This window comes from Pleurodeles waltl, chromosome 6 (genome assembly GCF_031143425.1).
Source record: "Pleurodeles waltl isolate 20211129_DDA chromosome 6, aPleWal1.hap1.20221129, whole genome shotgun sequence".
Taxonomy (NCBI): Eukaryota; Metazoa; Chordata; class Amphibia; order Caudata; family Salamandridae; genus Pleurodeles; species Pleurodeles waltl.
Window position 1 is genome coordinate 1604894689 of NC_090445.1, and position 26482 is coordinate 1604921170.

The 26482-nt window shown below is 46.3% G+C and overlaps 1 protein-coding gene across 1 annotated transcript in view; it reads left to right on the forward strand.

Annotated features, from left to right (window-relative positions):
- The window catches only part of LOC138301221 (ficolin-1-B-like), a 115720-nt gene that overhangs the window by 62668 nt on the left and 26570 nt on the right, over positions 1–26482 (forward strand). Inside the window, exon 5 of the mRNA XM_069241466.1 lies at positions 13571–13705. Coding sequence (XP_069097567.1) covers positions 13571–13705 — 135 coding nt within the window. The remainder of the gene's footprint in view (positions 1–13570; positions 13706–26482) is intronic.

Below are 26482 nucleotides of genomic sequence, written 5' to 3' on the forward strand. Positions count from 1 at the left end.
CTAAAATCTAAAATCACCTCTACCACCCTATGCATCCCTAAACCTGAAAAACACCATTACCACGCTACTATACCATTAACCACCACAAAACCCTAAAAATACCCTTACCACTATATGACTTTACCCATTCCTAAACCCTACAAAGATCTAAATTACCCTTAACCTGTAACCTTAGCCATCACTAAATCCTAAGTCTTAAGAAATACCCTTACCCTATAACCTTAGCTACCACTAAATCCTCAGTAATGTATGTGTGTGTATGTGTATATATATATATATATATATATATATATATATATATATATATATATATATATATATATATCAAACTGCAAATGCTCGAAATGAACTCATGTGGCCCGAGAGGGGTGGTGCTGAGACCGGCACTAGCAAGCCGGTAAATATAAATCCAACGAAAAATAAGAATAGCATGCTCAGGATTCAGGAAAAGTGAAAAACATGTTTAATCAAAGCACAACGCGTTTCAGCTGACACTGCAGCCTTGGTCATGTGATATTCACCACCAATCCACCATTATTAAATACTATTCATTCATAGACATAGAAATAAGACAAACAGCAGATACCAGATACAAGATAGAAAACCTAAAATGACATCCACATAAATATTATTACGTCTGGGTTATAACAGCTGATAAGATCTGTACCAGTACACACAATTGTCAATAAATAGATAAGGATATATAAATATATAAATATACAAATACATAACTATACAGTTTTATATTTATACAATCATGTGACCATATATATAGACATGTAATGGGGTGAACTAACAGGCAGAGGCGGAAGGAAAAATTATACCATATAATGGCAGTCTACCAGACTAATATATCATAATAAAATATTGTCACTTATAAGCCCAACGGTGAACAAAATCATGTGATGTAAAGAATAATTCAAATAATTAAACCTTAACCACACTGACTGTGATAGTAACACCCCTATTTCGCTTCTTGCACAATTAATATTAATGGGACAGACCAACTATATAAAAGGAATTCTATTAAACATTTTCTTATCTAATAATCTGCACTGAAAACACCTAATGACGTGCAATGTGAAAGAGAGCGGTGGCAAGTGGAAATCAGCATTAATTCCATCCGACCCATTAAATCTGAAAGACATATAAATAAATAAATACATTTAATAAATGACCATATCTCCCCCAATCTAATCAACTACTAAAGAACGTTATCATAAAAATCATACTAATTACAAAAATTGAAAGGACTGAGAAAAACATCTCCTATATACACAGTCTATTGGCATTCAAAAAAAGGGTTTGCGTTCTTTTGAATACTTTTATTTTCTTATGAATTCATTGATGGTAATCACTACGCACAACTATACCCTGTTGTGATTGTTTTTCAATTATCATATAAATGGGTATTCAATTCTTCCCCAATATTCAATCCTTTGGGTATCTTAGTCTCCAAGTCTAAAATGTATTTAGACTCTTTTTTCCTCAATGTAAGTTCCCCATTACCCCCTCTATGGAATGGAGGGACATGTTCAATGCCAAAGTAAGACAACTGGGTCCAATCAGAGTTATGTTTTTCTTTAAAGTGCCTAGCTACTGGATAATGATCATCGACTGAAGTTATTGCACGCATGTGTTCCAAAATCAATTTCTTAACACTATGTTTAGTACTCCCAGCATACCATCTTTGGCAGGGGCACTCCAATATGTAGATCACAAATGGGGTACTGCATGTTATAAACTGATTAATTAACCTGTTTTTACCGGGTTTGCATAGTGCATATTGTTTACGCATAACACTGTTACAACATGCTTTACAGTGCCCACAGGGAAATAAACCCTGTAAGCCATGTTGTCTGAGTTGTAACCTAGTGGTAATATCATTAGATCTTAACATATCCTGTAAGCTACGACCTCTTCTGTACGTAATCTGAGGTCTATTTAGTATTGAATCCCCAATAACGGGGTCACTTTTCAGTATCTTCCAATTTTTTGTAATGATATTCTTAATTTGTTTTGTATCATCACTGAAAGTCATAATAAGTCTAGTGTCATCATTGTCATCCATTTTTTGTTTGGGAGTATTGTCAAATAAAATATCAGTTCTTTTTGTTCCCTTGATTTTATCAATTGCTTTTTTGATAACCCAATCAGGGTATCCCCGCTGTTTAAATCTCGTGATCATCTCTTTCTGCTCAATTTCAAAGGCTTCATTGGTGCTGCTAACTCTTTTAGCTCTTAGCAGCTCTCCATAGGGGATACTCCACTTTAAATTTTCTGGGTTCCCCTTGAAGCATGTAATAAACTGTTGCCTGCTGTACACTTGCGGAAGAGTTCAGTATTAACCTTGTGTTCATCAATCTTCATAAGAGTATCCAAAAACTCAATTGAAGACCTGCTCATCTTATACGTCAAACCTATATTCAAATCATTATTGTTTAATTTATAAACAAAATGAGAAGCTTCTTCCTCAGAGCCTTTCCAAATAATGAAAAGATCGTCAATATATCTTAACCATAAGATTGCCTGACTAGTTCCTGGATATTTTTCTTCATCTTTAAAGATATTCTCTTCCCACCAGCCTAAAAAGAGGCAGGCGAAGTGAAGCACGTGCCCATCGCAGTCCCAAGGATCTGCTGGTAAAGGACCCCATTGAACAAAAATAAATTATTCCTCAAGCAATATCTTATCATATCTATTATCATTCCAGTATGTGCCAGATATTTAAGTGATCTAGCATCTAAAAAGTGTCTGCAGGCTGCAATACCTTTTTCATGGTCAATAATAGTATACAGGGAATTGACATCCAAAGTTAATAATAGGAAATCATCTTCCCATACATTTCCTTCAAGCTTACCCAGAAAATCCTTAGTGTCACGGACATACGATGGGAGATTGACAACAAATGCCCTCAAAAAGTAATCAACCTATTTGGAGACATTTTCCAATACACTACCACATGAGGATACTATAGGTCTTCCTGGTGGATTGGTCCTATTTTTGTGAATCTTAGGAAGAATATACAGTACCGGTAGTTTGGGAAAGTCTCTTTTTAGAAAACAGTACTCTTCCCATAATAATAAGCCCTTGTCTTTCCATTCCAGGAGTAGCTTCCAAATCCCCACAATGCTATTGGTGTAAGTTTCTTTAGTGGTAACCTTATAGAAATGTGTGTTATTAAGTTGACACATAACTTCCTTAATGTACTTTTGTTTCTCCATAAGTACTATATTGCCGCCCTTATCCGCAGGGCAGACAATTGTGTCTGTATCACTTGCCAAAGTTGTAATGAATTTTTTTTTGCGATTGTGTTAAATTATAGTTACATTTGGATTTAAACCATGTTTTATGGCAAAATTGGATCAAATATTTTACCACCAAATCATAGAATGTATCTATATTATCGTGGTTCATGATAGGAAAGAATGTAGATCTGGGTTTAAAGCCAGTGGGAACAGATAAATCATACGTAATGTTTAAATCATCAAGGATTTGATAGACATTCCTAGTTGTGGTAGAGTCTGCAACATTGTTCTCCAATTCATACAATGCAATCAAAGAGTCCACATCACTAATATTAAGCACATCATGGGAAACATCCCTATGGGAACCTCCAGCACCCACATCGGGGGAATTCTTTTGTTTAAACCACTTTCTCAACTTCAGTTTTCTAATAAATTAAAAAAAGTCAATCCTAGTCTCAGCATAGTTAAAACGTTCTGTAGGGCAGAAAGAGAGGCCTAAGCATAATGTAGATTTATCACTATCAGATAACACAAAGTTGGATAAATTCACAATAGTTTTATTCTCCATATTTTCATCCATTATGTTTGTTGGTTGGAGCTTCTTGTTGTTTTTCCCACTTGCCCCATGTCGAAATTTGTTCTTGTTACGATTTCTGACTCTCTCTCGCCTCTTCTGATTCCGCCCCGTCTTCCTCTTCGGCCTGCTGCCCTGCCTTTGTAATTGGAGCTCTGTCCATGTTGGTTCTTGGATACCTGCCTGCCGCGTCGCAGCAGGCGATATTCGTCTAAAAAAGTTGCTGGTTTGTTGGTGACTTCTTCAATAGATTTCTCATTCTCAGTAGAACTGGGGGTATTGGATTCCTTTGCACTTTCCACATCGGTTTCCAAGGAAGATTGTCTCTCCTCCATGGGAAGACAAACAAGGGATGATTTGTATAAGTGATCATATTTCCTGTTGAAAGTCAAAATTCTTCCACTTTCATAGTCACCTATGTCTCTATGAAGTTTTTGTTGTTTTTTAATTTTGATTTCCTCCTCATATTTCTTCAATCTAGTATTCATTGTCTCCATAAATTTTAATATTACTTCCTTTTCAGGCCGTGAGTCCAAATCATCTTTTATTCTCTTGATATCCCCTAATAAGATTTTCCGGTCCTGCCACGCATATTTTATAAGTATCTGAAGCATATGTCTGGAGCTCAAAGCTGAATTTTCTGCCCATTCCTTTAACATCTCAGGGTTGGGTGTCTCATATGATGGTGTAATAAAAATGCATAGGCCCCTTGGAACCATCTGTTGATCAACATAATTTTGCAAATATGTAGCATCCCACCATTTGGATATTTCAGCTTTGCTTAATTTCTCCAATTTCTGTAGCGTAGCATTTAAATCATTGTTACTTTCCTGACAATGTATGTAAGGACTCTTCCTAATTATATCCTTGGAAAATAATGTTTGTGCTGCCAACCGCCTCTCATTCTCTATGTCATCATCCATTATACAGAATTACTGCAATGAATAAGATCAAAAATGAAAACCACAAATGCCGTGAATCCCCTAGGAAGGTTCCTAGTTCCCCTTGCCTAAATGAGCCAGAAAAGTACTATTATAGCTGTATTGAAAGTCAATATAAATTGTGACTGTATTCTAAGATAAGAAAAACAGCAAGGAGAGTCACATACCTCGAAAATACGTATGAGTCCTTCCAAGTCCATCCGACATCAGTAGAAAGTAAAATCACATGTGTATACAGTCTACATTCACCGATGTTAGGTAGGCGGTCAAACCAAGCAAGCTGCTCCGAAAAGAAAAAAGAAGAAAAAAGAAGAAAAACGGGTCTTAAAAATATATGCCCGTTTCACACTCCTCCACGTACAACCATGGCTAGAGTGCAACTCCAGAGGACATTAACCATGAGGGAGCCCAGTCGTAACGCCGCGGATGAAAACTGCGGGAGTAAATAACACTGGAGCTCAGCAACCGCATAGGCAGAGGAACGAAGGAATCCAAACAGTCACCCACGATGTTTTCCAAAATATCGGCAAATCACCATGAGGCGGTGCCCAGCCACAGGGTAGAAAGTACAATACTTCAAACAGACGCGGATACAAAAGCCGCGTCTGTTTACCAAACACTGTAGTCAGGAAAAGTGCTGGCTCTTAAGGTGAAAGTGAAAGTCGATGAAAATACAGCGTCTATTTCTGGCGGCCGGCCACGGAGTTCTTCGTAATATAACAAACTGCAGATGCTCGAAATGAACTCATGTGGCCCGAGAGGGGTGGTGCTGAGACCGGCACGAGCAAGCCGGTAAATATAAATCCAACAAAAACGAAAAATAAGAATAGCACGCTCAGGATTCAGGAAAAGTGAAAAACATGTTTAATCAAAGCACAATGCGTTTCGGCTGACACTGCAGCCTTGGTCACGTGATATTCACCACCAATCTACCATTATTAAATACTATTCATTTATAGACATAGAAATAAGACAAACAGCAGATATAAGATACAAGATAGAAAACCTAAAATTACATCCACATAAATATTATTACGTCTGGGTTATAACAGCTGATAAGATCTGTACCAGTACACACAATTGTCAAATATATCAATAAATAGATAAGTATATATAAATATATAAATATACAAATACATAACTATACAGTTTTATATTTATACAATCATGTGACCATATATATAGACATGTAATGGGGTGAACTAACAGGCAGAGGCGGAAGGAAAAATTATACCATATAATGGCAGTCCAACAGACTAATATATCATAATAAAATATTGTCACTTATAAGCCCAACGGTGAACAAAATCATGTGATATAAAGAATAATTCAAATAATTAAACCTTAACCACACTGACTGTGATAGTAACACCCCTATTTCGCTTCTTGCACAATTAATATTAATGGGAGAGACCAACTATATAAAAGGAATTCTATTAAACATTTTCTTATCTCATAATCTGCACTGACAACACCCAATGACGTGCAATGTGAAAGAGAGCGGTGGCAATATATACACACACACATGCATATGCATATATACACGCACACACACACACATACATACTTATATATACACTCACCCTAAATATATATACCTTTCATTGTAAAGGCATGCACTGTAAATACATGAGTAGTGAATGCATTGCATGGTAAAGATTGCGTTGTAAAGGCTGCTTCCCATCCTACTATGGCAATGCAAACTGGTTCAAGTGCAACCCTTCCCATTGGTAGTGATGGCTATCAGTCACAGGCTGCTAAGGGTATTTAGTGTGAGGGGTACACCAGGCTCAATGCTCAACAGACACACTAACACAAAAGGTATCAAATACCCAAGTTATGGGTGTGAGGCTAATAATTCCACTTACAACTCTTCCTCACTCTCACTCCGTTCCCTTTTTCCCTCACTCTTTTTTCTCCCTGCAGCATTTTTTCTCATTGTTTACTAATATATGACAGTAATAGTACTCAGTCTCATACTCTTGTTCTGAGGCCACCGTAGGTCTTGCATCATCCTTTCACTCTTTAGGACATGTTCCCCCATCACTGAGAAGGAAGTATACCAAACATGTGGCTGCTCCACTCCTAGCAGGCAGGCTTGGGCCGCATGGCAGATCTCTTCTGGATTGACAACATCAGCAGCAAGTGGTCCTCTGATCGCAATAAGGCCTCCCCCTTCTGGACAGGTAAGTCTTTAGGTTAGAGCTCCAGTCTCCTTGGAACAAGGTGATGATTTAATCCTCTTTCAGGAGCAGGTCTGGGGTCTGTGATTGGGTTGTCTAGAGGTGCTTCTGGGCAATATTGGCTGGATGCAATTGGACACACTTGGGAATAGCACCACCGGCAGCTACATACTCGCATCAGGCCCATTTGCAAGTTCCTCAAAGTAGCAGCTTTCCCTTCTTGTGCGTAGCCTCCACAGGCACACAGTTGACTACCCACAATCTCAGTCTGTTTGGTACATATAGGAGAGTGCCTCAGCTTCACACGTTTCTTGTTCCACAGTGCAGACCACTTGGGCACAAGTGGGCAAATGACACAGTTACATCTGTGAATCACTTCAGGCACGCAAGCCAGTTCCACAGGTCAGGATTTTTCATTTGTCCAGCAGCGCAGACATTTTTGGCACACTCAACGCAGACATCTTGGGTATACACAGATAAGTGTTCTGGCAGCATGGGAGAGTTGCATTACAGCATGGCAGTGAATACTCCATTTCTATGGCAGTGACCTGCTCCGAGTTAGGAGCAGGCCAATCACACTCTACGTGAGTCACAAGGACGAACCAACAGCACCGGGGTCAACTGTTCTTTTCCACACCAGTAGTCAGCTTCTTCTGCAATGATGGTGTGGTCTATTTGCCTTCTTTGAGGTAGGAGTCTCTAGGAGTTCCAGGACAGGGACAACAGTTCTTCCTCCAGATCAGACTTTAGGTGATATTCCCTCACCTCTGGGAAGTTGTCTTTCAGGCAGGCATGAGCTCTAGAAGCTCAGTGATCCTTTGGGGACTGTGTAGACTACTGCTTTCTTGGGTGAGGAGAACTTGGAACTGGAACAACTGGGCCATCACCTCCCACGTTTACTTGGGGATTGCAGACAAGTTATGTGCCTTCTCAGTCTGACATTAAAGTCAACCCTCACAGAACTGGTTTGGGTCAGTTCTCTTTTTACATGTCCATCTCAGGCTGTCTACCACGCTTAGCCTTTGTCAAGAGAGATGTTCTTCACAGCAGAGCCATCTCCAACCTGGAAGACCCACAATAGAGTCACAAGAATTGTGAGCATTCTGCACCTAACTATCAACAACTACACCTGAAATTTATCATGAATGAAGAAAAAAGACAGACTCCATTCTAAAGGATGCTTCACACTCAGACAACAGGAACTGCAGTCTTTTTTTAAAATCCTACCATCCACCAAATAGCAGTCTTCAGAAAGACAAATCGGCAGCCCTGTGGGTCAAAAGGCCCCAATTGAATTTCTATGGGGAATCCTTTCTCCTTTTAAACCAATTCAGTGTCTACATTCACTCCTTTCAGTCTCAGGAATGTCTGCAATACACTTACAATATGTGGGAAAATGTCACATCAATCTTGTGCACATCAACAGAACAGGACTTCCAAAATGGAACTCACAGGCCTATGCCACTCTAGCTTCCTCAGAGGGTGTTCCACTCTTACCACACACAACAGACAGATATTCATGTGCTTGGGATCTCAGCACTAGGATCTGTGTTTATTGGTAGCTGCAGAACCTTACACGAGTAGGACTCCAGTCTCATGACTCAGCTAAGGCCTAGTGACGCTATGATTGCTAATCCCATGGGATGCTGCCACCACACCACTGCACTACACACATAAACAGGAATGGTAGTCCTCTGTGACGATGGAGGGCATGCTTGTGGCACCCAACAATAGCAAGGACAGGTGCAGGACTGAATTCTTTATCTAGGGCAGGCCTTGGTTATAGCGCATAAGCTAGACCCATCTGAGGCCGATGCAAAAACTTAAAGTCTGGATACCAGATACTTGTAGTTGGGCACACAGGAACAACACTGTATGTGATGTACAGGAAATTCCCAACAGTGGAAAATCAGAAAAAGCAAACTGTTTCAGGTCATACTATAGGGATTTCTTTGCCCACCTCTTTGCATACATGGACAGCATGTGAGACTATTAATCCTAAGTAGGAATTCCAAAGATGACAAAGGACGAAGGACAAAGAGAACTTTGAAGCACTGATGAGGAAGGATGAGATCCTGAAACCTACGAGGATGCCTAAAACAGCAAGGGCACTAAGAGAGGATGAGCTCTCAGAAGCCTTCTTTAAAGCATTCAGTTGTCTTCTGATGCCAATTCTTTTCAGGGCCTTCCAGGAGGGTTCCTGGGATGCCATGGTCACTTTGAGAAAAACAAAGACCATGATTTTTCTCATTCTTAAGCAGGATATGCCCCCTATTGAGTATGCCTTCGACAGACCCCTTTCCTTATTCAACGATAACAGCAAAATATTGGTACAGAGTCTTGCTACCCAACTGCAGGCAGTGATGCAGAGGGATGCATTCCTGGAAGACAAACGGGTTAACATAAAAATATATTACACTTTATTGGTAGAGGATGCTGAAGCAACGGAAATTGATACTGCTACTGTTTGACACGGAAAAAGCATTTGATAGAGTTGACTTCATGAGGGGTGCTTGCTGATTACAGTGGAATTTGAGAAATGAGTCTTGGGCTGGGCATTGGCTGGCAATACGTCTCTCACAGGTTCTCACACACATGAATTGCCACTTATTGTATAGGATCAGCATACAGAGTGGGAACCAGGCAGGGACGTCTGCTCCCTCACCCCCTTATGTGTTGATGCTATGTCTACAGGCACATTGGATCAAAATAAATGGAATGCCAAAGGACAGTAAAGTGGGTGTGATAGGTTTAAACTTCAATGCTCACTAATGTCTGTCTGCTATCAATCACTGATCCAACCCCCCTTGCTCCCAATATTGCTGGAGGACCTGTAGCATTAGCAGTGAGCACTTAGAGAGTCTATGATTAATTTCAATGAGTCTCAGGACCTCTGTCTCTCACTAAATCAAATAACTTGACTATTAGATACTTAAGAATCAATATTACTGTCTCCATGTTAAAAACTAAAAATATTAACTTCCCAGCTGGTTTGTCTGCTTTACTAACTATAAGCTTAACTCCCTTTTTTAGGATGAGGCAAAGTGCAGCACTTAAAATATCCAAGATCATTTCCTTTCTGCATGCAGCACCCTCTTATATGAAAGTGGAGAATGCATCCCAGTTCCAGATGTTCTGCCAGAAGGTATTTGGCAGAGGAAGTCTGCTAGCATAGGAAGGGTGCAATGTAAACTCCAGCCTAGGACCAGAGGACTGGGCGGTGCCTACTTGACCAACTACTGCAAGCATGTATTTCAATGTCACACAATGAAAAACAGAAACAAGTTGATGTGCGATTAATTATACAGTAAATGACAATAGATATGGGACGTGCAGTGCTTTCCCTGGCCTTACAGAGACCCTAAGCTTCACATCTCCCTAATCATGAGAATATCACAGTGAGTCTTGGCTTAAATAGAACAGTGTTGCAGAAAGACATTGTTTCCATCCCCTTTTACCCTATTCTGGGGTAATACAGATTTTCCCCTATATCTGGGGACTGAAGCCTTTGCAGCATGGACAGAGTGGGGCTGTCTGACTATCAGGAACATGTTCAGCAGGTGATACATTAAATCCTTTGAGCACATTAATGAGGAATCGGGTGGCTAGAGGATAACAGATATAGATATCTTCAAGTTAGAGGTTAAGCATTAACGTGAGGGGTGTGAGGAAGGGGGCCAAGAGGCCACTCACTCCATTCAGAATAGGCCCCTGATGTAATATATATTGGATCCTTGACTGTTTTATACCAGGGAAAAATGACTTTTTCCAGAAGGCCTGGGAATAGAAGTTGAGGATAAGTGTGGATTTACATCAGTAGGTGGATATGTTGATAAGAACAAATAGCTTTGCAGGCTAGGATATGCTCAAAGAGGAAAACCTTTTATGAGATTTTGCATCAGTGGCATGATAGGCCTGTATGACAACATGCCATGGACTGACCATGGGTCAGAAATGTTCTGTAGGATTATTGGGAAATAGTGATGCTAGCACATACCCCAACCCGGGCCATTGGGTTAAAGGGTTTCTGGGATGTATTAAGGAGGATACAGGCTCTTGGCTGGCAAAATAAGCAGAGCTCATACTGCTGGACTGTCCATCCAAAATCACTGACCACTTCATTCCAGAAGGGCAAGATCTCACATGCTATTGATGACAAACCATGTAATCGTGACACACTGTTGATCTCCAGTGCTGCCAATAGGGGAGCTTTGGTTTCAGAGTAGGAGGTAGCACCCAGGAATATTGATATCACACTTAAGTAGTGAGTCTAAAGAACCACAATGTTCCAAATGGCTGCTCATCTTGAACGTTTTAGGGGAATCCTGCTTCTCAGTAGAGTATGCAAGGACAGTAAAAAAGCTTGCTTTAGATGAGGTAGGAGATGGTGGATAGAGTAAGTGGCTTGACATATGTAAGGGTTAATATGCTTTAGATATTTAGCTGATGGTGGAGTGGATTAGGGTTGGGAAAGTGTTGGATCTCAGAATTTGGGAAGTCATGTTTTTGCGCTATAAGCATGGTGTTTCCTATTGTTTGGTATGGTAATGTCCATCTATATCTTCTATGGGGAAAATCAACTGAAAATTATTGAAACATAAATAAATCTGGATAGCAAATACAAGACTGTGTAAGCAATATGAGGTACATGTGAAAGGACCAGACAGTTAATTGTTTTCCTCAGTAGTGTTGGTTACAAACACTTATGGCCAAGTATGAATTTGCGTGGATTTCCAGAAAGTAAACCGAAAAACTAACATTTCACATTTGCAATTCCTTGTGTTGATGCACTTATCCAAAGGAGTGTGATACATTCACTGTCCGGTAGTTCAGTAAGCAAGGGTCTTAACATAAGCAATTAAGGACTACTTGCATTTGAAATCATCAAAGTATTATATTAGGCGCCATGATGCCTCCTTGCACATTTCCTCATCTTTTGAATCTTTAGCTAAGAAGGCATGATGCATATTGCTTTGTTATGCATGACTCTCATAGAGAGCCTCTATCATTCATTTATTTGTTTTAAAGGTGATAACTGATTGTTATAATGTAGCAACAGCTGATAAAACTCATTACCCACTGTTGCTAAGTCATGGTGTCCTTTCAGGCTATGCTGACATGGCTGTCTAACAGCCTGTCAGTGCAGTGCTGCTTGTCCTCTTTGACTAAAAGCAGAAATCACAGCTACAGAATGAGGGGGGAAGCAGGGAATGTTGTAAGGGCTGGTTAAGGGTAGCAGGTAAAATATTTTTTTCACCTTTGGGTCAGGGAGGAGAGGCTATAATACATATGGCTCCCCATTACTCCTCTGCTGCTGTACAGCAGGTAAAAGCAGGAGTAGATGATTTGGAGTCCATATATAACATTAAATTATACATGGGTGCAATGTGAATTACAGTGGTGTTTTAACCTTGGGGTTCTTAGTGACATAATAGGCAACTTGAGCTTTACTCTTGTCTATTTAAAGTAATTCAGAACCCCTCTGTGAAAAACTTTCCAGTAATTTATAACACCTTGAGACCCTCACAAGTGACTTGCCGCACTTTATAAATCCTTGTACACTATAACCCATCTCGAATTCTATATGTTATGCTTAGCTTCCACAGGAAGTATGTATCCTTTACACCAAATTCTAAATATGGTAACTTACTGCTATGATGTAGCAACAGTTGATAACAAAACTCATTACCCATTGTTACTAAATCATAAAGGCCTCTATGACAGCCTGCCAGTGAAGTATTATTATATGCTTTGACTGAAAGCATGAAACACAGTTGCAAAAGTTGGAAAGGAGGCAAGGAATGTCAGTTAAGGATACAGGTAAGGTATTTTTTCCGATTTGAGTCAGGGAGAAGAAGCCACGTTATGTATGGCTCTCCCATTACTCCTCTGCCCCTACGTAGCAGTTGAAAGCAGGGACATATGATTTTTGGGGCCATACATAAAGTAAAATTGTAGATAGGTAAAAAGTTAATTACAGGGATGTGTTTCACCTTAGGGTTCTCAGTGACATCATGGAGAACTTGAGCTTCTATCTATTTGATGCCACTCAGAACTCCTTGGTGAAAAATATCTCCACATGTGACTGATTCCTATCTTTAATTATATATGTTATGCATGTTCATGACAAAGATCAAAGACCATAGTAACTCTACATGGAAAGGTGCAATAAAGCTCTCTGTGGTTGTGATCAAATTAAGCAAATCCTTCTCCAGGGTATTCTGAAAGCTCATTAATGAAATTACTTTTTGCAAATTAATAAAGTACATGAAAACTCAAACGTAAGCTAAACAAGGTGTTCAGCAATGCCATAAAACCAAAAAAACAAAGTAAGGGTCTGATTTAGAGACTGGTAATCCATTCCGTTCACCCTACTACAAGTGGTTTAAGATAATTTGGATACCTGTTGGTCAAATTCTAAATTGGGCCCTAAATTTTCGTCAGTTTGGCTGGCTTGATTAACTTCAGTTTTATGTCACATTTATTTGTACTTAAGATCCTATGAGACACCAAGCACTTGCTTTTTAATCTTACACTAGAACATGTTTTATGTTGAGAAATGAAAGAGTTTAAGGTGTGACGTTGTTAAGTGTGATTATTCACTATCTTCTAATCTTTTAACAGGGAATTATGAGCTTCGCATTGATCTTCAGGATTTCAACAAAAATAAGTATTTTGCCACATACAGCTTCTTCAAAATCGGTAGTGAATCTGAAAAGTACAAACTAATGTATGGAACATTTACAGCTGGCAATGCAGGTGAGCAGTTCTGTAATAAAAGTTGGCAAATTCAATTAAAAAAATCTAATTCTCCCAGCTTATATATGACAATCTTCTTTACATTAAGGGATGAAATATGGCCTAGTTGCAGATTGGCCAAATGTTCAACCTGGGCGCTTGGCATCTAATCACAGCCTTAGCACTTGTCTGTAGTCATATAATTCACTGCAAATCACTTATGGAGTTCTTTAGAGTTTTGCAGATGCAGGGCATATATCAAAAACCACTACATACCCTGCCACCAAACTGATAGTTTCCGCACCACAAATACATATATGTTCAAGGTATATAGTTGTGGAGTAAGGACCAATAAATCTATACTGACTTACATATACTTACCTTCCCAATATTTGTGCTGTTGGTATTCATACTAAGATGCTAAGACTAAGATATTTTGTAGCAATATATTTTGTCAGCACTCTGACCTTCAGCCATTGGCTGCTTTGCTGTTGCCAACTATAAGGCAAAGCTGTGTCATGGTTTATCCATCTGAGATGTTCTTTTTAATGTTCCATTGATTTGGCTACTATAGTGGGAGAAATTAAATTGCACAAACTATGCAACCATTACAATCATAGATAGTAGATTACACTGCAATAACCCAGTTAAAGTAAAGCATTGTGGAAAGGGCTGTAGCTGATACGCCTTATCAATAGTGTCCCTTGATATTTTCTGCTACAACTATGACAATCATCTGTAGTAAACTCATCAAAAGGCAAAACCATCACCAACCTGATCTAGCCCTTTAGAGTGCATTGAGCTGGAAGTGGGGCCTTATTGTTAGCCTGATGTGGACAAGGAACTGTATGAGGACCACCCTCACCTTTCTGGAAATGCAATGTGCTGTTGTGGGTTCCGGAATGCAAGTTACATTGTTGGGGTCTGTTGGTCAGACAGTGCAGTTAGTCATATGTAGTGTGTATGGAGTGTGTGGGATTGTTCAAGTAGTTGGCTTGCTGGAGAGTACCATGAGGTATGTGGGAGTGTGATATGTCGGTGGGGGCATTTAATGTGTGATGTGCATGAATATGGAGTCTCATCTTTTGTGGTTTCAACACAAAGGCACTCATTACAACCCTGGTGGTCGGTGATAAAGTGGCGGTAAATACCGCCAAATTATGACCATGGCGGTGAGAACTCAGATAGACAGCCACTTTACCACACCGACCGCCAAGGAGAAAACAACAGCCACCACGGCGTTAGCCGCCTACAGCCAGGCGGAAGGCAATGTCCCTCCCACCGTATTAAGACCCTGCAATCCGCCACCTTTTCTGGGGCAGTACCAATGACATCAAAAGCCTAGAGGAAACACTGCACAGAAGTGAAAGGACTCACACAGGGAACGACCGCGCCGCCATGGAGTCCGAGCTGTATGTCTTCCCAATGCTTTTCTACGTGCAGGCCAACGTCCAAGGCCCCACTTGTCACCTGCACCAACACAGAGAGAACACTGCAGAGGCATCAGTTGGAAAATAGGCAGGCACCTCAGGGGGATGGGGAACGGGAGGGCACCTCAGCCGGCAGATGGAACAAGACCACTGGTTTTGGAGGGGACAACATGCCCTGTGCTTGGTCCTGGGGAGTGCAAGGCCACAGTCTCTCAACTGGGTGATTTGCCCACATGCTCTGGAGGGGACAACATGCCCTGTGCTTGGTCCTGGGAAGTGCAAGGCCACAGTCTCTCAGGTGGGTGATTTGCAAAACATGCTCTGGAGGGGGTAACATGCCCTGTGCTTGGTCCTGGGGAGTGCAAGGCCACAGTCTCTCAGGTGAGTGACTTGCCCACATGCTCAGGAGGGGGCACTGTGCCCTGTGCTCTTGATCCTGGGGAGGCTGGGTTCGGTGGGTGTCGGCTGCTCAGTGGTGGTGGTGCTGCTGCTGGTGGGGGGAAGCTCCAGCCCATCCCCTGCAGCCTCGGATGGCTGCCCACTGTTGGTTGTGGTGGTGCTGCTGCTGGTGGGGAGGAAGCTCCAGCCCATCCCCTGCAGCCTCGGATGGCTGCCCACTGGTGGTGGTGCTTCTGCTGCTGGTGATGGGGGGAAGCTCCTGCCCATCCCCTGCAGCCTCGGACGGCTGCCTGCTGGTGGTGGTGCTGCTGCTGGTGAGGGGAAGCTCCTGTCCATTCCCTGCAGCCTCGGATGGCTGCCCACTGGTGGTGGTGGTGCTGATGGTGGTGGTGGTGGGGGGAAGCTCCTGCCCATCCCCTGCGGCCTCGGACGACTGCACAACCATGGTTGGTGGTGGGGGCTCTGTCTGAGTCCCTGCCCCTGGCTCCTTGCCCTTCCTGGCAGCAGCTGGGGCTGGCTCCTTGCCCTTCCTGGCAGCAGCTGAGCTGGCTTCTTGCCCTATCGGGCAGCAGGTGGGGCGGGCTCCTTGCCCTTTTGGGCAGCAGCTGGGGCTGGCTCATTGCTCTTCCGGGCAGCAGCTGGGGCTGGCACCCTTTCCTTGAGGCTGTCTGGTGCAGGCTCTTTCACCCTCTGCACAGGAGTCCTGGATCCTTTCCAACCACGAGTGAGTGTGGAGACTTCTGGGCCCGTGGACTGGTTGGCTGAGGTGCTTGCCTGGGATTTTGCCACCCTGGCCAGACATGAAGGACGGGGTTAGGGGTAGGGAAGAGGTCAATGGTGGAGAGGAAAAGCTTCCTAGGGACATTGGGGTGGGAAGAGGGAGTAGGTTTGAGAGTGGAGAAAGAAAGAGTGGTTGTAGGAGGTGTCTCTCTGCTAATGTTGGGTGCAGGGGCATGGGCTGGATGCTGTTGTGAGGTGGATGGCTGTTAGATGTCTGAGTGCTTGCATTTGCGTACTTTAGGAGGGGAGACAGACACAGTGGGAGAGGACACAGGGGACGTGTGCATGGCTGTTGTGGAATTGTCTGCCAGTGAGGTGTGTGTTCTGCAAGGTGTGGTGGTGATTCTGGTAGTGGATGAGGATGTAGTGCATGCAGGTGTGAGTGTAGACGCAACTGGGAGGGAGGCGGAAGACAGTGGAAATTGTGGATGTTGGTATGTCTGCATCTGGATGGTGTTTGTGTGAGTGCCTGTGGGATGATTTGTGGTGCTTGTGTTTGCCTGTGCTACTCTTGTGTGTTGTTGTGTGCGCATTCTCGTCTGCCTGTGTGCTTAGGATAGGTTGGGGTTGAGGGGAATGGGATTGGGAAGAGGAAGTTGGAGGTGGGAGGGTGGAAACAGGGACCATGGCTGCCATCAGAGAAGAGGCCAGAGCCCGGATCGATCCTTGTTGGGCCGACAAACCAGTGTGAATGCCCTCCAGAAATGCATTTGTTTTTTGCATTTAGACTGCCAGCCCCTGGATGACATTCACAATGGTGGACTGCCCTACAGAGAAGGATCTGAGGAGGTCAATAGCCTCCTCACTCAGGGCACCAGGGCTTACTGGGGCAGGGCCTGAAGTTCCTGGGGCGAAGGAGATGCCCACTCTCCTGGGTGAGTGGGCACGGGCAACTCGCTGAGGGGATGCTGGGAGGGCAGTGCTGGTATGGGGGTGGCGGTTTTACCTGTAGCTGTGGTGGTCATAGAGATGTCCACCACCACCAGGGAGCTTCCATCGGAGGAGGTATCAGAGTCTGAACTGTCCCCTCCAGGCTCCGCCGTGGTGCTCCCTTTGCCCTCCGTCCCAGAGGTGCCCTCACCGTCAGTGGACTCCTGGGTCCTGTGGGATGCAGCTCCCTCCGTCGCCAGTGCCTCTGCTCCTTCACCAGATGATGCTAATGCACATAAGGACAGGGTGACAAAAAAAAGGGGGGGAGAGACTAAGGATACACCTGGACAATGGCTGCACCAACACCACCGTTGGCGTACACACCACTCTCACACACAGGGAGTAGCCCTACGCACTATGCATTGCACTACCAGTTATTTTGCTAGCCACCAAGGCATGGGGCACACACCACTAAATGCAACACACCTGAGACCCACGCAGCCCTGACTAGTTGTGGATGCCTACAAGCTAGGTAGCAGGATTACCCCTTCAGGACCCTTGCCACCAGGGGACCTACTCTCTAATGTCAGGCCTGGGCTAGGGGCACCCACTGACATACATCCCCCACCCGGATGCCACGCTACCATGCATAAGTAGTAATGATGGGCACTGTACTCACCCCATTGTGGATGCTGTGATGCCCTCAAGTGCCCATTCATCTCAGGATAGGCCACTGCCAGTAGGGGGTCAGGGTTTGACAGGCACCCCTTCCTCGTTTGGAGGCCATCCCCAGATGGGCCTCCACCATCTTCGGTGCCCAGCGTCTCAGGTCCTCCCACCGTTTGCAACAGTGGGTGCTCCACCTGCAGTAGACCCCCAGGGTCCGCATGTCCTTGGCGATGGCACACCATATACCCTTCTTTTGATGGGTACTGACCTGCAAAGGTAATACACACAGGAAAATAGTATCAGTCAGACAGTCCCGCCTGTTACACTTGTGGCCCACCATACCCCTTCACATCACCATTTCCACACACATGGCCCAGCACACAACCAATACGCCGCCCAGAGGACTTCCACCCATCCCCCTTACACGAGGCCTTCACACACACCACTCCATGCATTCATCCCACATGCATCATGCCCACACTGTACTCCCCTGTTCGTCAGCAGTCCATACTGGGGTAGGACTCCAGCAACCAGTTTCTCCAACTCCGCCGAGGTGAAAGCAGGGGCCCTTTCCCCAGTCACACAGACCATGGTAGGTTCCAGCACATGCAGTGTAGGTCCTCTCCTGTTGAAGGTCAGGTAGCAAGTGAGGAATCAGATAGAAAATGGCGGTCACGTCCACGGCGATGCATACCGTCACCGCCGGTGTACATCACAATTGGCCACTGTACCCCATAGGGCCCAATGGTAACCAATGAGGAGTTGCACTGCGGTTCCCGACTGCCTCCCATAACGTCGCACAACGTCAGCAGAATTACCCCACTTCCATCTGTCTCTCCGTACAGGACAGGTGAATACCATTTCTGGGGGGGCAGGCCCTATATAATAACTGCGTCACAGTAAAGATTTGGACATACAGGACAAATCCCACTTACCCAATAGAAATTGACATCAAGCATTGTACTGTTGTGGCTCAAATGTTCAGTTTGTGACCGGCTCCTCACTCTTTTGCCCCATAGATTGCTACTGCTGCGTATGAATAGGAAATGGAGACATACCCCCATGAAGAGACCCCTGGTGGACTTGCCAACAATAGAGGACAGGCACACATCTTCACCTATAGATTTGACAGGGCCACAATCACAGAGCTGTGTGCCCAATTGGAGCCCGATCTGATATCTGATATCCGTCACCCCACTGGGATCCCCACTCTTGTGCAAATTCTATAAGTGCTCCATTTCCTGGCAACTGGCTCTTTTCAAGTGACAGTGGGCTTGGCAGCAGGAGTGTCACAGCCAATGTTCTGAAACGTGCTGGCAGAGTGTTGTCTCCCCCAATTAAACACATGTGCAGCTACATTGTATTTCCCCAGGTGGAGGATTTGGCCACAGTGAAGGCTGACTTCTATGCAATGGGACATATCCCCAACATAATTGGGGCGATTGATGGAACTCATATTGCATTTGTGCCTCCCAGTCTCAATTAACAGGTGTACTGAAATCGTAAGAGTTTTCACTCCATGAATGTACAGATGGTGTGCTTGGCGGACCAGTACGTCTCCCATGTCAATGCTAAGTATCCTGGGTCAGTGCATGATGCCTTTCTCCTGAGGAATGTCAGCATCCCAAATGTGATGGCCCAACTACAGAGGCACAGGGTGTGGCTAAAAGGTGAGCCCTGGTTCCCACCCAGTAGGTGTTGGTGTATGGGTATGGTGTTGGCCATATGGGATAGTGTGTGGCTAAATGTCCCTCAATATTTGCAGGTGACTCTGGTTACCCCAACCTATCGTGGCTGCTGACCTCTGTGAAGAATGCCAATACAAGGGCAGAACAATGTTGCAATGAGGCACATGGGCGAACAAGATGGATAATTGAAAGAATCTTTGGCCTCCTGAAGGCTGGTGCCAGTGCCACCATCTGCTACTCACCCAAGAAGGTCTGCCAGATAATTGTGCAATGCTGCATGTTGCACAACCTTGCCTTGAGACTCCATGTGCCTTTTCTGCAGGAGGAAGAGGCTGGAGAGGGCTGTGTGGCAGCAGTGGACACTGTGGACAGTGATGATGAGGAGGCAGAGGATGAGGATGAGGACAACAGATCAGCAGTGATACAACAATATTTCCAATGACACACAGGTAAGACAGTGTTACTTCACATTTCATTGTCAATTATTTGTATATCTTTGGCACTGGCATGCTGGTATTTCCCACTTCTATGCCCACTTAATGTACCCTTTGGCAATTCATTTTACAGATGTTGGTGCCTCACTATCGCTCCTAGTGTGATCACTGCAGGCAAATGCATGCCTTTCCTATGTGCACAATTACTGCACAGTTGAATTGCAATGTTTGAACCTGGTTAAGCGAATACATACTTAAAAAATGTAACTTACTTCATACTTGTTTTTTTTCCAAGGGTGTTTATTGAAGTGCTAAGAAGAAGAGGGGCAAGTGCAAGGGGATGGGGTGATGATGGAGGAAAGTTCAGGGTATAATTCCAGTCTATTTGTAGCACAGGTGCATTGTCCATGGGGACATAGGAAGGGGAGCATTGGCAGTTCAAAGTGGACAGGGTGACAGAGTGGGACAAAAGGGTGACAATCAGGAAAGTCTAATTTCCTGGTGGGGGTATTGGTAATAGTCGCGGCTTCTGTCTGGATCGCAGGGAACGTTTGCGGGGTGGTTTCTCCTTCTGCAGGGGAAGGGGTGATGGTGACCTGTTGGTCCTGTGGTTAGGCCTCCGGTCCACTAGCGGCAGCAGAGATGGAAGGCAGTTCAGATGTATGGCTAGTGGCAGGGGCCTGCTGTTTTGAGACTGCCTCACTCATTATGCTGGCCATGTCTGCCAGCACCCCTGCAATGGAAACCAGGGAGGTGTTGATGGTCTGCAAGTCGTCCCTGATCCCCTGGTACTGTCAAATCAAATCAAATCATTAGCATTTATAAAGCGCGCTACTCACCCGTGCGGGTCTCAAGGCGCTAGGGGAAAGGGGGGGTTACTGCTGCTCGAAAAGCCAGGTTTTTAGGAGTCTCCGGAATGCGGAGTGGTCCTGGGTGGTCCTGAGGCTGGTGGGGAGGGAGTTCCAGGTCTTGGCTGCCAGGAAGGAGAAGGACCTCCCACCCGCCGTGGAGCGGCAGATGCGAGGGATGGCAGCGAGCGCGAGGCCAGAGGAACGGAGGAGACGGGTGGGGGCATAGAAGCTGAGGCGACGGTTGAGGTATTCTGGTCCCTTGTTGTGGAGGGCTTTGTGTGCGTGGGTGAGGAGTCGGAAGGTGATCCTTTTGCTGACTAGGAGCCAATGCAGGTGTCTCAGGTGTGCGGAGATGTGGCTGTTGCGGGGTACGTCGAGGATGAGACGGGCCGAGGCGTTTTGAATACGTTGCAGGCGTTTTTGGAGCTTGGCAGTGGTCCCAGCATAGAGGGTGTTGCCGTAGTCCAGGCGGCTCGTGACGAGGGCGTGGGTCACGGTTTTTCTAGTGTCGGCGGGGATCCAGCGGAAGATCTTGCGGAGCATGCGGAGGGTGAGGAAGCAGGCGGAGGACACGGCGTTGACTTGCTTGGTCATGGTGAGAAGAGGGTCCAAGATGAAGCCGAGGTTGCGGGCTTGGTCTGCGGGGGTCGGTGCGGTGCCGAGGGCCGTGGGCCTCCAGGAGTCGTCCCAAGCGGACGGGGTGTTGCCAAGGATGAGGACTTCCGTTTTGTCAGAGTTCAGTTTTAGGCGGCTGAGTCTTATCCAATCTGCGAAGTCCTTCATGACCTCTTGTAGGTTGGTCTTGGCGCTGGCGGGGTCCTTGGTGAGGGAGAGTATAAGTTGGGTGTCGTCGGCGTAGGAGGTGATGATGATGTTGTGCTTGCGTACGATGTTGGCGAGGGGGCTCATGTAGACATTGAAGAGTGTCGGGCTGAGCGATGAGCCTTGAGGTACGCCGCAGATGATCTCGGTGGGGTCTGGGCGAAACGGTGGGAAGTAAACTCTTTGGGATCGGTTTGAGAGGAAGGAGGCAATCCAGTCCAGGGCCTGGCCTTGGATCCCAGTGGAGCGGAGGCGGGTGATTAGGGTGCGGTGACAGACGGTGTCGAAGGCTGCTGAGAGGTCAAGGAGGATGAGGGCGACTGTTTCACCGTTGTCCATCAGGGTTCTGATGTCGTCTGTGACTGAGATGAGGGCGGTTTCAGTGCTGTGGTTGGTTCGGAATCCGGTTTGTGAAGGGTCGAGCAGGTTGTTGTCTTCCAGGAAGGTGGTCAGCTGTTTGTTGACGGTCTTCTCTATTACCTTGGCGGGGAAGGGGAGGAGCGAGATGGGGCAGAAGTTTTTCAGGTCGCTCGGGTCAGTCGTAGGTTTCTTTAGCAGGGCGTTGACTTCGGCGTGTTTCCAGCATTCGGGGAAGGTAGCAGAAGAAAATGAAGAGTTGATGACGGCCTGGAGGTGCGCGGCGATGATGTCATCGGCTTTATTGAAGATGAAGTGCGAGCAGGGGTCCGATGGGGCGCCGGAGTGGATAAAGTTCATGGTGGTTTTGGTTTCTTCAGTGTTGATGTGGGTCCAGTTGTTGAGGGTGATGGTCGGAGGTGTGGGTTCGGTGATGCTTGGTAGGGTCTGGTGTCCGAAGCTGTCGTGGAGGTCGCTGATCTTGCGATGGAAGAAGGTGGCGAGGGAGTTGCACAAATCTTGCGAGGGCGTGACGGCGTTGGCGTTGGGGTTGGAGAACTCCTTGACGATGCTAAAAAGTTATTTGCTGTTGTGGCTGTTTTTGTCCAGTCTGTCTGTAAAAAAGTTCCTTTTGGCAGCACGGATCAGGTGGTGGTGTTCGCGGGTAGCGTTCTTGAGGGCGGTCATGTTGTCGGCGGTGTGGTCGTTGCGGCAGGCCTTCTCGAGGGCGCGACAAGTTTTCTTCGATTCTTTGAGGGTGTAAGAGAACCAGAGAGGTTTTTTGGTGTTGGTCTGTCAATGCGTGCGTTTGAGGGGAGCGAGGTTGTCTGCGCAGTTGGAGATCCAGTTCGTGAGGCTGAGGGCTGCGTCGTTGGGGTCGGTGGTGAGGGTGGGTTGGTTGGCGGCGAGTGCGGAGAAGAGTTGCTCTTCGGGGATTTTGTTCCACTGTCGATGAGGGATGGGTGGAGTGCAGAGGTGGCGGGTCTCGCGTCGGTATGTGAAGTGGACACAGCTGTGGTTGGTCCAGTGTAGAGCGGAGGTGTGGCTGAAGAAGACGTGTTTGTTGGCGGAGAAGATAGGGTCAAGCGTGTGTCCAGCGATGTGGGTGGCGGTGTTCACCAGTTGCTTGAGGCCGAGGTTGGCGAGGTTGTCGAGCAGGGCGGTGGTGTTGGGGTCGTTGTTTTGTTCCAAATGGTAGTTGAGGTCGCCTAGGAGGATGTAGTCCGGCGAGGCGAGGGCGTGTGGGGAGATGAAGTCAGCGATGGCGTCGCTGAAAGGGGCGCGCGCGGTCCGGGGGGGGCGGTAGACGAGGGATCCTCTGAGGGTGGTCCTGGAGTCGGTGCGAATCTGAAAATGCAGGTGTTCAGCGGCGAGAGGGGTGTCTTAGGTGGAGGTGGTGACGCTGATGGAGTCTTTGAAGACGATGGCGATACCTCGATTGGTTGGTGCGGTCTTTTCTGGAGATCTTGTAGCCTTCGGGGATGGCAGTGGCGATGTCAGGGGCCGAGGATGCGTTCATCCAGGTCTCCGTGATGAAGGCGATGTCCGGTGCTGTGGAGTCCAGGAGGTCCCAGAGTTCAACGGCGTGCTTGTGGACAGAACGAGCGTTGACCAGGATGCACTTGAGGTGGTTGTGGGCGCGTGTGCTGGTGGTCGTGGTAGTTGCGTGGTGGAAGATGCGTTTGCAAGAGTTGCAGGCGAAGGGTCCATGGGTGCGTTTGGGGTGAGCTTGGAAGCAGGTGTTAGAGCGCCCTGGGTTGAGGGCATGGAGGGCGGTGGGGTCGTAGCGGATCAGCAGGGCTTGGGAGAGCTGGGGACCAGGGGTCGTGGCGCTGGGCGCGGTCCAGGCGCGGACGGGCCTGCCCCAGCGGCCGCCATAAGAGGTAGGACGGTGGGAGGGGTCAGTTGGGGGCGAATGGGAGCTGGGGGGCGGGGGCGTGCAGGAGGTCACGGCGGGAAAGCGTGAGGGAGGGGGGACAGGTAGAGTGAGAGGAGCTGGGGAGGGGGGTTTAAGGGTGGAGGGGGGAGAGTGTTAGTGTTAGGAGGTTTAGGAGATTAGGGAGAGAGATAGGAGTAGGGTTGAGAAGATAGGGGAGGGGGGGTTGTAGAGGTGGGTGAGAGGTAGAGTGAGAGGATAGGAAGATAGGTAACAGAGGGGGTGGCGGGGGAGGGGGGGAGAGATAGAGAAATAGATAAATGGAGAGATAGGTGGAGAGATAGAAAAATTGGTAGATAGGAGGAGGTGGTGAGTGAGGGAGTTAGATAGTGAGATAGAGGGATAGATAGGAGATTGGTAGATAGGAGGAGTGAGGGAGGCAGATAGCGAACGGGGTAGATAGGGGTGATAGAGAGGGGGAGGCGAGTGAGGGAGAGTGATGAGACAGGAGCAGGAGGGCAGGCGCGGGAAGAACAGAGGACGGAGGACGAAGAAGACAGAAGAACAGAAGACAGAAGAACAGAAGAACCGAAGACAGAAGAACAGAAGAACAGAAGACAGAAGAGCAGAAGATGAAGAACAGAAGACAGAGGACGAAGAAGCAGAAGACAGAAGATCACAGAAGAAGATACAGAAGACGAAGAACAGAAGGCAGAAGACCACAGAAGAAGATGAAGAAGAAGAGAGGCGAAAGGAGAGGCTGAGAAGCACACAGATGAAGAGAGAAGACGGGGAAAAGAAGAGTACAGAAGAAGATTACAGATCTGGCCCATCGTGTCGTGGGAATGTTGGTATGCTCCCAGAATCTCTGTGAGTGCCTCCTGGAGAGTCAGTTCCCTGGGCCTGTCCTCCACATGGCACACAGCACTCCTCCCAGGTTCACTGTTGTCCTGTGCCTCTGTCCCCTGAAGTGCGTGCCCACTACCACTGACCCCAGGTCCCTGATTGTCTTGGGTATGAGGTGTGCCCTGGAGTCCCTGTAGAGGTGGACACACTGCTGATTGACCTGTTCTGGGGACAGAGGTGTGGGCACGCTGGGTGGGTGCTGTGGTGGTGTTTCCAGATAGGGGAGGCTCTGTGGTGGTGTGTGACTGTGCCTAGGTAACCGACTGTCCAGAGGTCCCTGATGGGCCAGGTTGGTCATCCAGATCCAAGCGACCAGAGTTGCTGTCATCACTGTGGGCCTCTTCAGTTGGTGGACTGGATAGTGCTGGCACCTCTTCTCCGATAACATTGGCTGGGATACCTGTGGGTATGTAAATGAAGTGTTCTTGTTTCTGTGTGTGACATATTGTGCATCAGTAGCTTGCCCTCTTTGGTTGTGTTTGACCTGGCAACTTTCACTTGTGTAAGTTGGTATGTGGCGGGCTAGCTGATTCTCTCTAGTGGGCATGCTTTAGTGATAGGTGTCCATGCAGGGCTGTGAGTGGTGTCCTTGCATTGGTATGGCATGCATGGCTTGGCATTGGGATGAGTGAGATGTGATGGTGGGGAGTGTTTGAGGTGATGGAGTGATGGGAGTGAGGGTGAAGGTGGGGAAATGTGATGGCTTGCAGGTAGGGGGGTAGTAGTAATATAGAGTTGACTTACCAGAGTCCAGTCCTCCTCCTACTCCGCCCAGGCCCTCAGGATGCATGATTGCCAAGACTTGCTCCTCCCATGTTGTTAGTTGTGGGGAAGAAGCTGGGGGTCCACCGCCAGTCCTCTGTACAGCGAGTTGGTGTCTTGCTGCAATGGAACATACCTTCCCCTGTAGGTCGCTCCACCTCTTCCTGATGTCATCCCTGGTTCTTGGGTGCTGTCCCACTGCGTTGACCCTGTCCACAACTCTCCGCCATAGCTCCATCTTCCTAAGTATAAAGATCTGCTGCACCTGTGCTCCAAATAGCTGAGGCTCGACCTTGATGATTTCCTCCACCATGACCCTTAGATCCTCCTCTGAGACTCGGGGTGTCTTTGTGGTACCATGGTTGTTGTGTAAGGTGTGTAGGTGAGGGTGTGTAGTGTAATGTGTTGTGTTGTGGTGTGTGGTGTGGGGTGCATAAGTTGTATATAGGTGTGAGTGGTATGTGGCTCTGGTTGTGTGAGTGCTCTTGCTGTCTCTCTTTGTTGGCAATTATTTGTAGTCGTAAAGGGTTGTTGGTAGTGTGGGTGTGTGTTTTCTAGTGGTGTGGGTGTATGGGTGTCTGGTGTGTATTGAAATTGTCCAATGCAGTGTTGTTTTGTATGTGTGTGTGTATTTTGAGTGCAGCGGTATGTACTGCCAATGGTTTACCACGGTTGAATTACTGCCGTAGTGATTTGTGTGTCATAATGTGATGGCGTAACGGTGTGGGTTTGGATACCGCCAGTTTATCACTGACCTTTGGTGTGGCGGACTTGTGTCTGTGGCTGAATTGTGACGGACTGGTGTGTGTGTGTCATAATATGGTGAACATTTATCCACCGCCGCAGCGTTATGTTGGCTGCAGTCAGCATGGTGGTAAGTGGGATTTACCGCCAATGTCATAATGAGGGCCATTGTGTTATAAAGTTAGCAGTATTAGGAGGGAAGCTGTTATT